Here is a 17,056-nt window from a genome sequence, read left to right on the forward strand (position 1 = left end):
CGAACATACTAATTACCACTAGGGCTGGGCGATATGGCAAAATAGTAAACTCGATAGTTTTTTTCTATATTGATCGATAACGATATTTATTTTGATATATATTTAATTAAAAACTGTATTTAAAAGAATCTATTTTAAATACAGTTTATTAACAAAAGTTAACCTTTAACCAGTAAAATTCAATCAAATTAATGCACTGTTGCAACACAGAGGATATTAGGCCATAAACAACATGTACCAGTTCATTCAGTCTCATTTTGACTCAATTGACTCGTTAAGTAAAGGGAGTGTTCATTCAGTACATTCAACCAATGAAAGGGCTCCGTTACTGTGTCCATTCGAACGCTATTGGCTCAGCACCTGCGCACATACAAACGCTGCAATAATGTCTTGCTCGAGTAGTGGGATTCATTCAATGCATTCAGTGAACCTTAGTCTTTCAAAAAGACATCTCACATAAACTGTAGTACATTTCTTTAATCATGCAGGCATCTTACATACACGGTTCAATATTTTAATGTGCGCACAAACTCACTTCATTACATCTCTAATCTGTACAGGGCAGCGCTGGTTTGTTTCATATGCACCAGCTCATGTTAGCAGATATGTTAACGATGCATATAAAATCCTTTATGCTTGAGTTTCGAAGTAACTCGCTTGCAATTGCACCTCAAGTTTGTTTTGTTTAACCGACGATTGCGAAAAAAAAATAAGACACTTGATAAACCGCGTGATGACAACTCGAGGTTAGTTTCACCTTTGTTTCCACTTCCAGTAATGTTTTCCTCCTCATGTTGAGTTTTCTTTGCCAAGTGCAGTATGAAATGGACTTTGTACATTGACGCGCATGATAAAAGCTGCACGCTGACTGACTGTTGTTGCGTTTATTTCTGCGTTCTGTTAGACTGTAAGATTAATCCATATCGAGTCAAAATGCGAATAGTTTATCATCGTTTTTGAAATACATTCTATCGTGATTCGATATGATATCGTTTATCGGCACAGCCCTAATTACCACCTAACGCCACCTTGCACCATAGTGACGGGTAATAATAGATTTTTATGAGCCTGTCAGTCAAAATGACGGACAATAAAAAAGTCTAGCGCAACCTCTAGTGTGTACGTGTGAAAATGCGTGTGCTGCAGTCAGACAGAGAGGTGAGTAGCCTATAGGCCCGTCAGTTAAACAGAGTGGATGTAGCCGATGAGAGAAGATGAAAAGAACGATTGACAACTTTTTTGTGAATAATGTTAAGTTAAGGCCTGATCCGTCCGAAAATCATAAGCAGTGCTCTGACACGGAGCCATCAACCTCCCAGGTTATGTTAAGCCCTGGTCCATTTATCTTGAGATGTTTTAAGTTTAAATTTCAGTTCAGTGAAGCACTTTAAGCACCAACACTTCTTCAGTAAGTTACCTTTCTTGTAGAATTGTGCTTCAAATAAAGAACTTTATGTTGACCAGATTGTTAGTTAATCATTTACAATGTCAAGTCAATTTTGCCTTTATGGACAGCGATTTAAAAAAAGTGAACTGGTAAAACTGCTGTGTTAAATGTGATGCAGTCAAAAATTTGGGTGCACCTAACTTTTGTGCTGGTGCACCCAAGAAAAAAAGTTAGGCGCACCAGTGCAACCAGTGCAAAAAGTTAGCCTGGAGCTCTGAATTGACTTGAAATTTATTTTGTTTACTTTTAAGGGTGTTAAATAGTGGCAGAGTGTGGCTGTCGGATTGCTAGTATGCGGTTGTAAAGGGTTGATTTTTATATATGAATGGATTGCTGATATATTGATCGTCCTTTGTATCAAGTTTCAGAAGCCTATGAAACATCATGCATCCATTAAGATCTTATAGATTCCTGTAATGCCATTCCAGCATCCACACGTTTTCTCTCCTTATGCTTTCCTCATATTATGACAATTTGATACTCTGATCTCTGTCTCAGTGAAGCAACCTCAGGTGCATCTCTCTCTCTCTCAGTCAGCATACACATACATGGGAGCATTAGGGATGTAACGATTCACTCAGCTCACGATGCGATGCGATTCAAGATTCTGATCTCACGATGCGATTTATTCACGATTTATTTTTACAAAATGAGTTGAAACAAATTAGAAATGAATAGGGTTGGGAATCATTTAAATTTTATCGATTCCGATTCCAATTCCGATTCTGCTTATCGATTTCGATTCTTATCGATTCCCAGTTTCGATTCCACAGTTGAAGTAAAACATTTAGATATCAACCTGTATGGTCATTTAGCCTGCTTATTGACTTGTTTGCAAAATATATTTATGTATTTATGAGCACCGTTTTGTGTATATTTACACATAGAAACACACCTTTTCTGATTTTTTACAATTTGTATTATCATAGTTGAACTACATCATGGTTAAACTGCAGTTACTATAATGCAACTATGGTTAATTTGTGATTCCTGTGCTTTGATGCAAATTCTATAGCTAAACTATGCTTACTATAGTAAAAAAATAGATAATTTTCATAAGGGCTTTTATTGAGATATCAGCAGATCATGCAACGCATGTACTTTTCTGAAAATATGCACACAGGAATTGATAAGAGGAATTCAAATTTTAATCTCAAGTATCCAATTCCTATTCCTTTCGATTCCGATCCGATTCCTAGCCTTTCGATTCCGATTCCAAATTGGAATTGATTTTCGATTCCCAACCCTAGAAATGAACAACTTCCCTTGCATTATTTCTTAAATGCTTCACGTTTCTTTGTATAATATTTTTTTATTTCAAATAACAAAACTAAACTGCAATTTTAAAACAAATTAATAATAGAAAAAGTATCTTTAATATAAACAAACTAATACTGTTTGTGCTTTTCTTGGATTTTTTTTGCATTTAAGAAATATCAGCATGTCCACGTTTAGGTTTGCAGTGAACATGGCGGCCCCTGCTGTTCAAAAAATGTATTGCGATTCAGTTCACACTTCAACCGATTTGAATTGTCACACATCACGATTTTCTACTGGCGTGTCACGGTGAATCGTTACATCCCTAGGGAGCATACATGAGCAGAAGAAAAAGACAAATACATCCAGCCCTGTTGGACTAAACTGCAAGATGAGCAAAATACATTGTCAGATGGTCTTTCTCTGTCTCATGTGTGTGCATTGAGCTGGCAGGTAGAAGCAGTGCATTTAATTCACCGCACCACTGCTGACTTGTCAATAAATTAGTGCAAATAGTCAACTGTTTAGACCTAAGATAAGAACATGAACATAATTCTGTAAATATGCACACAGTTTGCTACCCAGACGGAGGCGCTGAGTGCACTGCATTAAACAAATCTACTGCTCCATAGGTGTATAATGATTTTGTCAGATAATGAGGCGTTTGTGGAAGTTGCTGCCGTTTTATTGTCCGTGTAGTTCCATTAAAATACAGTATGTGACAGTTCAGAGACTGGAAGCAAAAGTGTCAACACTTGTCTAGTCTCGCATACACTGACCTTCATACTGAAGGTCTGGAACCTTTGCTGCTTTAAACGGCCAAGGTCTGGCCAAGAAGTCATATGACAGCCAGGAAAAACAACCATCGTTTCGTTTTGTGCTGTTTAGAGGCGTGGAAATGTCCCCACAGTAACAGAGCGGTGTACATTCACGAACGTGTCAAAAGTTAACAGCCACAACGTTTATGAGTTTTTGCTGTAGTAAACCTCACATACTTTTAAGAATTCAGTGATCGTGATGCATTCTTATTGCAACCGTTGTAAACACAACAGCTTACTTCTTCGATTAGATGCCTTCATGTTGTTTCCAGGCGGACCCTTCCAGGCGGACACTCAACATCTCCCGGAAATCCTGTAGAATTCAACCAATCAAAAGACGACTACAATCTACTAAAGCTTTTCCAGTTACGTGTGCTGTATGTATCAAGCCTTGTCGAAGATCATATCAAATTGTAGGATTTGTAGTCCTTCATTTAGTCTCTTTTAAAGGATACACAAAGTCCTCAAATCACCCACAATCCTTTGCACACATTCCCAAAACATTGTGAGAAACGAATCTTTCGAATTTTCGAATCGAATTTTATTATGGAATTTAAGACTAAAACATATATATTTTTTAGATTAAGACACTTATGTTTTCCTTTATTTTTTTTGTAAATTCACACAGTACATAATGCTAAACTGCCCATCTTATAAAGCACTGGGAGAAGACAAACACTTAACATATGATTCATATTCAGTATACTGCATCAATGGAAAGCTGTGGACTTATTAAAAACCCCTTGGATTATATTCAGTTGTCGTCCGTCTTGTGGACATTGCACATTATGTGACAGAAAACCGGACCGTAAAAGATTTTTTATTTGCGTTTTTTCCTTTTTTGTTTTTTGTTCTTTTTTGTTCTTTTTGTCGCTCCCGGATGGCATTCCCAACTGTCCAGCTCATCCGCCTGGAGCAGGGAGACCCTTCGCTATAGGACCACATCAGGGACTTACAAACTTCCATGATTGCTCACTCTGTTTTTATTTCCACCCAGGCCTGAGCGAGCGGTGTAAGGCACGCCTCCCAGCAACGGTCCCCGGGATAAATTCTCCGCTTTTGTGGAGAGCAATGGACTGTTTTTCTCTGTCTGCCCTGCTGAGGATATCTCCAGCCCCACTTCCAATCCAGAGTGCAGCCTGCCATCACCCCACTGCACGGAGCTTCTGCCAGAGCCCACCGCAGACAGAGAGCCCATGCCTGCCGCGATCGAGGAGCCATCGCTTAAAGGAGCGACAGAGCGGATCATCGCCCGGAGCCTGAGCTCCACGACACGTCTTACCAGGTGTGTTACCCGGAAACACCATGTGCTGCCATAGGAGTCCTTGTGGACATCGAGGGGCTAGAGGGAAGCCCTGCCCACACTGCTGCCGCAGAGGGTGAGCTAATAGGCCTACTGGACTCTGACATAATAGACTGTGCCAATGAATTGGATTACTGGCTGCTCCCGCCCCCGCTCCTCCTTGTCTCCGCTGGTCACGCCCAGCTCCTCCTCGTCTCAGCTGGCCCCGCCCAGCTCTTCAGCAGCCAGAATCCCATCGCCAGTCTCCAGGAATGCCCTGCCCAGCCTCCCACTCCCGCCTCTTCTGTCGTTGCCAGCAAGTGAATCAGCCCTGGGTCTGCTGGCACCTGGAGATGCCTCAGCTCACTCTCTGCACTCCAGCGCCTTGGGTCGGATGAGCTTCGAGTTCTCCAGCTACCTCAGGGGTTGAGGATCCCATGTCTCCGCCTCCAGCCTCTGAGACCCGGACTCCACCTAGGCCCTCTGACCCAGCAGCTACACCTTGGCTCCCTCATCTTCACCATGTCCCGTCAGCCCACCAGCTCCACCAGGCTCCCTTGTCTCTGGCTCCGCCTTGGTCAGTCGTCAACCATCCGTCGCCATGGGGCTCCTATCCTCCGGCTACACCTTGTCACTCCGCCCCTTCTACTCAGTCAGGCTCCTCCTTCCCCCAGCTCCACCTCCATCCTCCATCCTGGGGTCTCCTCCTGGCTGTTCTCTGGACCACCACCTGGCTCCTCCCGCTCCAGGCTCCCTGGCTCCTCCCAGGAGTGAGGACGCGTCGTTCCGGAGGGGGGCGTAATGTCAAACTATATTGTATTCTGTTTTGGTTTTGTCTTCTGTGGCTGATTTCCTTAGAGTCCCTCACCTGATTCTGTTTAACCTGATTATGTTCCCCTGTGTATTTAAAGGGGTCATATGGCACGAATACGTGTATTTCTGTCTTTGGTGTGTTATAAATTGCCCATGCATACACTGCGTTCCAAATTATTATGCAAATGATATCTTTCTCTGGTTTTCCTAATTTGTCGATGCAAATGACAGTCAGTATAATTTTCAAGTAATCAACAGTTAGGGTACATTTGGAATTTTATTGAACAAACCTCCCACTGACAACAGTATTTATTTAAAAAATGAAAAACTCAAAATGCACTGTTCCAAATTATTATGCACAACAGAGTTTGAAAACATTTCATAGGTTGTAAAAAACTGAAAATGGTCATTTGTTGAATTTGCAGCATTAGGAGGTCATATTTACTGAAATCAAAAGCTATTTCAATCAAAAACATCCTAACAGGGCAAGTTACATGTTAACATAGGACCCCTTCTTTGATATCACCTTCACAATTCTTGCATCCATTGAACTTGTGAGTTTTTGGATAGTTTCTGATTGAATTTCTTTGCAGGATGTCAGAATAGCCTCCCAGAGCTGCTGTTTTGATGCTAACTGCCTCCCACCATCATAGATCTTTCGCTTGAGGATGCTCCAAAGGTTCTCAATAGGGTTGAGGTCAGGGGAGGATGGTGGCCACACCATGAGTTTCTCTCCTTTTATGCCCATAGCAGCCAATGACACAGAGGTATTCTTTGCAGCATGAGATGGTGCATTGTCATGCATGAAGATGATTTTGCTACGGAAGGCATGGTTCTTCTTTTTGTACCATGGAAGAAAGTGCTCAGTCAGAAACTCTACATACCTTGCAGAGTTCATTTTCACACCTTCAGGGACCCTAAAGGGGCCCACCAGCTGTCTCCCCATGATTCCAGCCCAAAACATGACTCCGCCACCTCCTTGCTGACGTCGCAGCCTTGTTGGGACATGGTGGCCATCCACCAACCATCCACTACTCCATCCATCTGGACCATCCAGGGTTGCACGGCACTCATCAGTAAACAAGACTGTTTGAAAATTAGTCTTCATGTATGTGTGGGCCCACTGCAACCGTTTCTGCTTGTGAGCATTGGTTAGGGGTGGCCGAATAGTAGGTTTATGCACAACTGCAAGCATCTGGAGGATCCTACACCTTGAGGTTTTCGGGACTCCCGAGGCACCAGCAGCTTCAATTACCTGTTTGCTGCTTTGCAATGGCATTTTTGCAGCTGCTCTCTTAATCCGATGAATTTGTCTGGAAGAAACCTTCCTCATTCTGCCTTTATCTGCACGAACCCTTCTGTGCTCTGAATCAGCCACAAATCTCTTCACAGTACGATGATCTCGCTTAAGTTTTCGTGAAATATCTAATGTTTTCATACCTTGTCCAAGACATTGCACTATTTGACGCTTTTCGGCAGCAGACAGATCCTTTTTCTTTCCCATATTGCTTGAAACCTGTGGCCTGCTTAATAATGTGGAACGTCCTTCTTAAGTAGTTTTCCTTTAATTGGGCTCACCTGGCAAACTACTTATCACAGGTGTCTGAGATTGATTTCAGTGATCCAAAGAGCACTGAGACACAATACCATCCATAAGTTTAATTGAACAATATAAAATTAAATGTTTACGACACTTAAATCCAATTTGCATAATAATTTGGAACGCAGTGTATATTAGACACGTAAAATTGCAAAAATTAAAGTGTCGGAACAAAAGATGGATTCTATTCAAAAGCGAATGGTCACCCAGACCTGCCTGAAACGCCTCATGTAACCACACCCCCACAAATCTACATCAGTTCGTGGGATGATTTGAATAAGACTGCCCAAATGTATACGCAAGTAAGGTGGGCGTACCTATCAGTACAATTGCTTTGGAACCTGATGTTCCAAATATGGTAAGAAGCGTTACATTTCCATCACACGCCTGCAGTATTCGACCAATCACTACGCACTGGTTAACTGGCCAATCATAGCACACCTCACTTTTCAGAGCGATGAGCTTTGTAAAAAATCTTCGCGTTTCAGAGAGGCCATGCAAAGAGGAGATACAAACATGCAAGCATTTTTTTATCTTAAATCGTGTATACTAGGGATGTTCATATTAATCGTTTAACCGTTAACCGATAGTAAAACCCTTTGACCGATTAATATTATCAGTTAAACTGTTTAATTTTTTTAATAAAAAAAAAAATTCTGTTTCGGTGTGACAATTCAGATAATAAATAATAGATTTTCATGTTTTCTGCATGACAACGAAAAATGTGCTAATACATACTTGTTAACTTACGTCAACACGTGAAAGACGTTGGCGCGTGAAGCCACACGTGCCAACAGACATTTCGCTGAGGGAGCAAAATGAAGCGAGCGAAAAGAAGTAATGTGTGGGAGCATTTCGACAGAAAGGGCAACGAGGTAACTTGCAAAATATGCTCTGCGGTATTAAAATACAGCAGTGGTACAAGCACCATGCAGTATCACTTGCGAAGCCAACATCCACAAGCATCGTGTGATGACAGACAACAAACTTTGCTGTCCATGTTATCAGGGAGAAAATGCGATGCGCGGCGATCTGAGGAGATTACAAAGAGAATTTGTTCGATGGTAAAAGACATTTTGCCCATCAGTGTCATATGTGGTGAAGGATTTCAGGAGCTACTTGGGTATATTGAGCCCAATTACGGGATCCCATCAAGATTTACCGTTACCCGCAGAATTGAAGCCTTGTACGAGGAGAGGGAAAAAAACGCTTAAATCACGACTCGAAAGCACACTTTACGACTGACTGCTGGACGGCACTCACAACAGAGAGCTATATAACAGTAACGTGTCACTACATCGATGATGACTGGCAATTTAATTCAGCCGTCCTACTAACGCAGAGCATGCCAAGCAGACACACAGCTGAGAACCTCGCAGCTAAAATTAATGATTCTGTGGAGACTTGGGGCCTCAATGGGAAAGTGTCTGCATGTGTTCACGACAATGCACGCAACATCGTGGCTGCAAACTCTCCAGGACGGGTGAACTGGGACTCGGTTCCCTGTTTTGCTCACACACTACAGCTCGCTGTAAATGATGGTTTCAATGTGTTTGTGCATCGCGTTATTGTAGCAGCTGGGCGGCTTGTCAGGCACTTTAACCACAGCACCCCTGCATGCAAGGCACTGGAAGCTAAACAAGTCAAATGCAACTTCCGAAACACCAGCTCATTCAGTCGTGTAAAACAAGATGGAACTCGGTATGTGGCATGTTCGGAAGACTTCTTGAACAAAGGTGGGCTGTTACAGCGGTTCTTTCATGACCGAACGGTAACAAAGCTGCAAGATGCCAGAACCCTTGAGATACGAGACGAATACTGGCAGATAATGACGGAAATTACGCCCGTGTTGGAAACTTTGAAATGTGCAACCACCATCATGTCAACGGAAAAGAATGTGTCGATTTCCAACATTTACCCCATAACCTTTAGCCTCCTGAACACACACCTGATGAGAGCTGAGGATGACGGACACAGAGTAACAGAGTTCAAGGCAAAGGTTCGGCAGTCCTTAAGTGACCGCATGGAGGTAGTTATTATTCTATTTAACTTGTTATTATTATTGTTGTTGTTGTTATTATTAATATTAAAATTATTATTATGCATTACTAAATTACATTAATTGTTCACCACAGGTTGACGCGGATGAGTTGGTGGCCAAACCTGCACTGATCGCCTCTTACCTGGATCCTCGCCATAAACATCTCCCTTTTCTTGCAAAACAACAGAAAGAAGCTAAACTTACAGAAATGTGTGCATCTTTGGCAATGGCCACTACAGAAGATGAACAAGCGGTGTCGAAGGATGCGGCTGCGCAAGCTGGAGATGAACAACGCAGCAAGAGCAATGCCATGTTGTTGCTCCTGGCAGATAACTACAGCGCCCCTCGAGAAATCACTGATTGTCCAGAAGAGGTGGATATTTATATGAGAGACAGTCCGCCCTCTTTGGATGATCGCATGAAACCCGCTTCCCGAGACTAGCCATTCTAGCGAGGCGTTACCTCTGTGTTCCCGGCACTTCCGTACCTTCCGAGAGGGTGTTTTCTGCCGCGGGCATAAGTTAAGTTAACCCCGCAGCATGTGGATATGCTCCTTTTTTTTAAAATAAAAACTAAAAGTTTTTTGACTGAGGTAGGCCAGCTCTTTTATTTTAACAAACAAAGTTTAGCCTGACGGAAAAAGTATACCTGTTCTTCAAAAAAGTTTTAAAAATAATTCACGTTGTTTTCGTTGTCATCTTAATTTGTTAACTATTTAATTTGTGATTTTTTTCAGTGTATGCCTATTTACAGTATGTTATTTGTTATATTTTTTTTCTAAATTTTTCTAAATTTTGAAATTATATTCTTAATTTATATTGTGAATTATATTATGTTCTTTGTTATCAAGGTTCTCTTGTGATCGTTGTTGATCCATTTTGTATGCTACTGTTTGCACTTTCATAATAAACCCATAAAAAATGTTGTTGGTGTTTTTACTGAGTCACAGACAATCGGCAACTGTATTTTTATTCAACGTCTGATTTATATCAAAATCTTATCAGTTGACGGTTAATGTTCGGTTAACGAGCGTCGGTTGAGAAAATGATCCGAAATGAACATCCCTAGTGTATACACATTGCATTACATCTAAAACAAACGATAATATTTGCTTTAGCCGTGTCATATGACCCCTTTAAGCCTGTCTGTCCCTTTAGTTTATTGTCCGGTTTAATTTGTGTTACGTGTGTTCGTGTTCCGTTCCTGTGGACTTAATATTCAGTTGTCGTGCGTCTTGTGGACATTGCACATTCTGTTACACTGAGCTACACTCCTTATCTATGCTGAAGAGATTTCAGAGTTTAAAGCCCCCCTAATCCAGAAAATGCACTTTTAAATGTTGTTTGAACATATCTGTGTCAGGGGTGTATGTACAGAACCACCCTAGAATGATAAAAATCCGCCCATTCATTTTTTTTAAATCCCCAATAAACCTCAACTGTCCTCTTGAAGGAGTTGTTGGCGTTCTCTCAGTAACCTGACGTCACATTGATTAAGCCCTGCCCATTACTGCTGATGGACTCTGCTGTCACCGCCCTCATCGAGTTGTACACTGTCCGCCATTGTTTTCACGCTGGACTACTTAAAGTGAGCTACAAGAATGTTTTGTAAACTAACAAGGTGTTTTGTTGTTGGATGCAAGACTGAACATAAGTCTTCATTTACTCCCGACATCTGAGCCTCATTAGTTTGATTTCTCAACGGAATGTGCAGAAGACATCAGGTGAAGTCACTTTACACTGGGATGCTTCACAAACGAATGTTAGTAAAATGCTGGATTCATAATTCATGTTTTCAGTTTTTAAACATATGACACGTTTGACCCATGTATTATCATTTTTAAAAACAATGTGCACGTTGAAAGACATAACGCACTTGTGTATTCACTCATAGAGTGCATGTTTTCAGTTTTTATAGATATGATGCGTTTATCATGTTAACTTTCACTTATAATAGCAATGTGCCAGATTTAAAGACGTAACGCTTTTGTGCATTCACTCAGAAAACAGCGTGCTCAGTTTTTAAACAAATAACACGTTTGTCTTATGTACTCTCACTTATACAAAACAATGTGTTTGGTTTTTAAAGATGAGACTTCCATTCTCTTCAGTTTTGTTGTTGGGAGCACTGGCTCGCTGGAAAGGGAGCGGAGACCAGCAGCTCATTTGCATTTAAAGAGACACACACCAAAACAGCCTGTTTTTCCTCACAGGCAAAAATAGACTTGTAGGGCACAGTATAATACAAGATCTGTGGTGTATTTTGAGCTGAAACTTCACAGACAAATTCTGTGGTCTCCTAAGATTTATCTTACATGTTGCAAAAGGGCTACATTAGAGGACCTTTAAAACTGCTATTTCTGGGTTAACCTCTGAATAAGTGTTGCCCCATAAGCAGGTTGTTGGTACACAGTAGCTGTTTCAGAAGGGATGAGAAATGTTAAATCAACTCATCCACTATGTGGGCTCACAGGGAGCCAATGATGACCCTTTCTAGAAAGTAAATGTGCAAACGACAGAAGAACAGTAAACCAAAACCCGTTCTGAAACTGAAGCACATTAACACAAAGGCCTCAGCAGTCTTCATCTTTTCCACAGATGTCCAACAGCTCATGACCACCATGGTTTATCCTGGAGAAGAGAGACTGGAGAAGCTGACGCAGGAGGAGATCCTCTCCAGCACTAAACAGGTTATCCAGGGTCTGGAAGCTCTGAAGAGTGAACACAACTCTATCCTTCAGAGTCTGCTGGAGACCATCCAGTGTTTGAACGAGGATGAAGAGGCCAGCTCAGTTCATGAGAAGTCTAACATCCTCCGCCGGTCTGTGGAGATGATCGAGCTGGGTCTGGGTGAAGCGAAGGTGAGAAATCTCTCATACCATCATTCAGGGGCATTATTTCTGGCCAGTCTAGAAGCTCATTATAATCATTAGCTGACATGCGAGACAATACTTTTGCTTCAGTCCTGCAGTGACCTTGTAAGGGCTTGTGCTGATGAAATGGAACATCTGAAGTAAATGTAGGCCTTTTTAAATGTATTATGAAGTAACACACTTTCACTGTAGATTTTAAAAGCCTTGTTGCTAAGCTAACTACACAGAACAATTGCTTATTGCTCCCTGAACTCACTGTAAGTCGCTTTGGATAAAAGCGTCTGCTAAATGACTAAATGTAAATGTACAAAAATGAAACTACTGAGGGAAATTCTTGTCCGAAATGAAACCAAATATTCTGCACACACTGACCCGGAAAAAAAAACCACAATATTAAAATATTGTTTTAATTGAATGACTATTCTGTTCTCTATAGAATTATGGATGTCTGTATTGATCAGTGCAATATTAAGTTTACACAAACAAACTACTGAAACTGAAAGCATCATGAGTTTGGGTTGGGTTACTTTTCACTGTCTGTCTGTACTCATGTGTTGTCTTTATTAAAGAAACATCTACAGTAAATATTGCTTGTAAGTACAGTATGTCACACATATGGAACTAGGAACACACAAATATAAACTATATTTTTGAGCACAGTATGCATGAATGTTGTTTTCTCCTGGTGCATCTCACCTGAGCAAGAATCTCATGCATGTCAAAGTTGCTGTGGATTTGTTTTATTTCTATTTTCAGCCAAATTTTCTTTAGTATGCATCCTTTAGTAATACAATACAAAGTGCAGATGAAACAATTTTCTTTCAATGTCGTATTCTGAATAAAAGGTTTGGCTGTCATCTTAGTTGCCTGTCACAGTGCATTCTGGTACTGCCATAGATTTTGGTCAAAACAAGACAATGTGTTGGCTCAGGTGATGATGGCTCTGGCCAGTCATCTGAGCGTGGCGGAGTCTGAGAAACAGAAGTTACGAGCTCAGGTGCGACGGCTCTGTCAGGAGAATCAGTGGCTGAGAGATGAACTGGCAAACACGCAGCAGAAACTCCAGAAGAGCGAACAGAATGTTGCCCAGCTGGACGAGGAGAAGAAACATCTAGAGTTTATCAACCAACTCAAGAAATATGATGACGGCGTCACTCCAGTGGTGAGACACTTGCATGTCTTCCTACATGTATGCTGGGGTTATTCATGTGTGTGTGTGTGTGTGGGAAGGGTAAACCCTACGTTATGGGGACAAAATGTCCCCACAAAGATGGCAGTATCCAAAATCCTTGTCCTTGTGGGGACATTTTTTGGTCCCCATGAGAAAACAAGCTTATAAGTCATACAGAATGAACTGTGTGTGCGTGCGTGTGTGTGGGAGTTACGTTTGTGTGTTGTGGAAAATGTAATTAATAAAAAAATGTTATGGAATTTTAGATTTGTGTTGTTCCTGCTTGAATAAAAGTCGCCTTAAATAGCAGAAGACAGAATATTTGAATACGTCATGTATAAAACCTGTAATTATAAATAGCAAATTTAATTACTAAATGAAATCATGACAGATTAACAAAACATTTAAAAGAATGGAATATTTTCAATGCTTTTAATTGATTTATTGCTTGATTTTATTATATAAGGACGAGAAAGCTAGTGAAACTCCAAAAGACACACTGGGCGAACTGTTTCCCAGTGATGAAGATGAGCATGGTAAGCAAGTACCAACTTTACGCAACATTATAAGTGGAAGATTTTCAGCAAATTCATGAGTCTACAACACTTTACCACAGTTGAAGAGTTTTTTCAGCTTTTCAGTTTTCTACTGTAGTACAATAACTGTAACCACCTCTGATTTTTCTGTTGGACAAATTCCACCAATCGTCTAATATGTAGCCGTGTTGTTTTTTCCACATTGGAGACTCTATGGGGTGGTTTCCTTAAGACTAAGTCCTTGAATAAAATAAAATAAAGTTCATCAGTGTGATTGTCTCAAAATGCACACAAGTAATGTTTTTGTAAGTAAAAACTACTTAAATGTCCTAATTAAATTAGACCTAGTCCTGCCTTAATCTAATCCCTGTCTGGGAAACCATCCTCATGTATCAAAGCAAACTGAATTAAGTCAATCAATCCATGTTTTCCAGTAGTGTCTGTTTGTGTCTCTCTCCAGGCCCACACCAGCACAACAGTGCTGCGGTCACCGCCGCTCAGCAAGGCGGATACGAGATACCGGCCCGTCTCAGGACCCTTCATAACCTGGTCATTCAGTATGCTTCTCAGGGCCGATATGAAGTGGCAGTGCCACTCTGTAAACAGGCTTTGGAGGATCTGGAGAAAACCTCTGGACACGATCATCCTGATGTAGCCACCATGCTAAATATTTTGGCCCTGGTCTACAGGTCTGCATTCAAGCTTAAACTCTACTCACGTAAATATTATTCAGACTAATGTGATCTGAAACTCAATGTAGCGACTGTGTTGTTCTCCTAATACATGTTAGCATCATGCTAAAACATGCTAGACTGTGTTAAACCATGTTAGCTTAATGCCAATACATGCCCAGTTAACACAGTTACATTGTGAGGACATACCTGGACCAGACAATATTCGTTGCAACGACATACCAAATAATGTTTCAGGAACGTGACCAGTACATCCCAATGACCAAACATGCACGTTGTTTAAATCATTTTTCTAATTTAATTTAAACATATCCTCCCTTATATGGGAGATTAAATTAATTTGTGATTTAATTTGTCTGTTAACAATTCAATTTTATCCATAATTGGGGTAATTTTCTATTTAAATATGTATAAAACACAGTAACAACTGAAAAACTGCACTGTACAGACATTTTATTGAAGTCAATGACATAAATAACCAGACTTCAACACAATATAGAGGATTTAAAGCAGATATTTATTGACAGATAAATAAACATTAGCTTTAAGCTTAACATTACCACATACGTTTAGCTGGATGTCCATTTTTTTAGATCCTTTTTGACAACAATCAAAAGCTTCTTTGGATACACTCACAAACATCAGGGTCCGTTCATTTAAACGAGCCGAATTGATTAGAATTCACTAAAATGTTTGTTTACTCTCACATCTGTAAGGTATAAGTAAAGAAAGAGTATAAATAAACCCCTCAAGTAATATGTCAGGCAGTAAAAAATCGAAATGACCGTTAATGTTTAAATGATGCAAGTGTGTGGCTCTTCAATACATTTCGATTCAATATTATTTATGTAGGGCTTTCACAATTTTCATTGTTGCAAAGCAGCTTTACATAAATCATAATTTAAAAAAAATATTATTAAAAATAATAATAATAGTAGTACTGGAGGAAACCACAACTTTTCTGAGACCTTGGCCAAGATCCAAAAAAAAACATTTTTGTTAAAACCCATTAACCCTCACAAAAATGAACCATGTTTGTATTGCAGTTAAAATCTAAAAACCATGGTTACTGCAGTAAAACCATGTTTTTGCCAATAAACCAAAAAACATGGTTACTACACATTTACGCCAAAAATGGTTAATGGGGACATCAAGTTATATTGTTAGCATTATGCTAAAACATGTTTGCGTCATGTTATCGCTAGCTTCATGCTAAAACAATCTAGCCTTGTGTTAAAAGGATTAACGTTATGTTAGAAATGGTCAAAGCGAAAGCATTTTTCATTTTTTTTAACTGTTTTTAACTTCTTGGACCAACCTTTGTCAAGCTGATATAAAGTTGGTTCAAACTTTACCAAAACATAAAAACTCTACTTCTCTATTCTTTCTCTAATGTTCTCTGTATGCTTGCTTACACCATCTTAACTTTGTATTACTGGCACTTCTCGTGAATATTGCTTTATTGCTTTACAATTGTTTTCGATTGTAAGTCGCTTTGGATAAAAGCGTCTGCCAAATGACTAAATGTACCATTTAGTTTCAAAAGTAGTCATCATTGACAGAACTTCATCCATCATGTTTGATACTTTATTTGCCTGTATATCATGACTTTTTAACATCTGATCTCAGGATACTCAACATCCAAAACCATATCAGCAAATGTCTCTTATCTGAGTTTGTTCTCATAAGCTTCATGGTTGTCGCTCAGGGACCAGAATAAATACAAGGAAGCCGCTCATCTCCTGAATGATGCCCTGTCCATCAGAGAAAAGACTCTCGGTAAAGATCACCCAGCAGTGAGTATCACTTCAGTATATGTCTTATATGAAAATGTCATAAAAATGAGCTCAGGTCAGTGTTCATCACTCCTGCAGGTGGCAGCAACCCTTAACAATCTGGCGGTCCTGTACGGAAAAAGAGGAAAATACAAGGAGGCAGAACCTATGTGTAAAAGAGCGCTGGAGATCAGAGAGAAGGTATCGTCATCTTTAACAGCAATATGTTTTTCAACAATCTATGAATTTTGTGCTTTTTAAACTTAAAAACTAGACTAGAAACCAAAAGTTTCTTATGAAACTGACATAACATAACAGTGTTGACTGTGGCTTAGGTGCTATTACTCTGTAACTGCAAGGTTTAAAAGTTAATCAAAATCTTCTCCATTGGCAATAATAATAATAATGTTCAAAAGCTAATTTTAATAAAAATTTCAAGGAATATTTCACCCAAAAAATGACCGTTTACCAATTCTTTACATTATTTAAATGTTTTGGTAATTGGAGAGTTGTCATGAAATGGTCAGGCAGAACCCAGATGCAGGCAGGCGATGAAGGGGTTACCTCAAAAAATGATTTATTTAAACAATAAAACAATTAACCCACAGTGGGGTAACAAAACACTATAAACAAAAGACCTTTCAAAAGACAAACAAAAACTTCCCACAAGGGGGCAAAACGAGAACTACAAATCATACACAAAACCAAACTCACAAAACGGGCAAGACAAGGTAGGAAACGAGAACTCCACG

General features: G+C 40.0%; 1 protein-coding gene across 3 annotated transcripts in view; it reads left to right on the forward strand.

The window, feature by feature from the left end:
- klc4 (kinesin light chain 4) overlaps positions 1-17,056 on the forward strand; it is a 41,153-nt gene that overhangs the window by 5,208 nt on the left and 18,889 nt on the right. For 2 of the 3 annotated variants that reach the window (XM_057343608.1, XM_057343607.1), the window contains exons 2-7: positions 11,856-12,118; positions 13,062-13,292; positions 13,768-13,837; positions 14,298-14,526; positions 16,238-16,325; positions 16,404-16,505. In XM_057343608.1, coding sequence (XP_057199591.1) covers positions 11,870-12,118; positions 13,062-13,292; positions 13,768-13,837; positions 14,298-14,526; positions 16,238-16,325; positions 16,404-16,505 — 969 coding nt within the window. In that variant the 5' untranslated portion in view covers positions 11,856-11,869. Of the gene's footprint in view, positions 1-10,142; positions 11,020-11,855; positions 12,119-13,061; positions 13,293-13,767; positions 13,838-14,297; positions 14,527-16,237; positions 16,326-16,403; positions 16,506-17,056 lie in introns of those variants that run through there. The other variant, XM_057343609.1, reaches the window with a different exon arrangement.

This window comes from Triplophysa rosa, linkage group LG10 (assembly GCF_024868665.1).
Source record: "Triplophysa rosa linkage group LG10, Trosa_1v2, whole genome shotgun sequence".
Lineage (NCBI taxonomy): Eukaryota > Metazoa > Chordata > Actinopteri > Cypriniformes > Nemacheilidae > Triplophysa > Triplophysa rosa.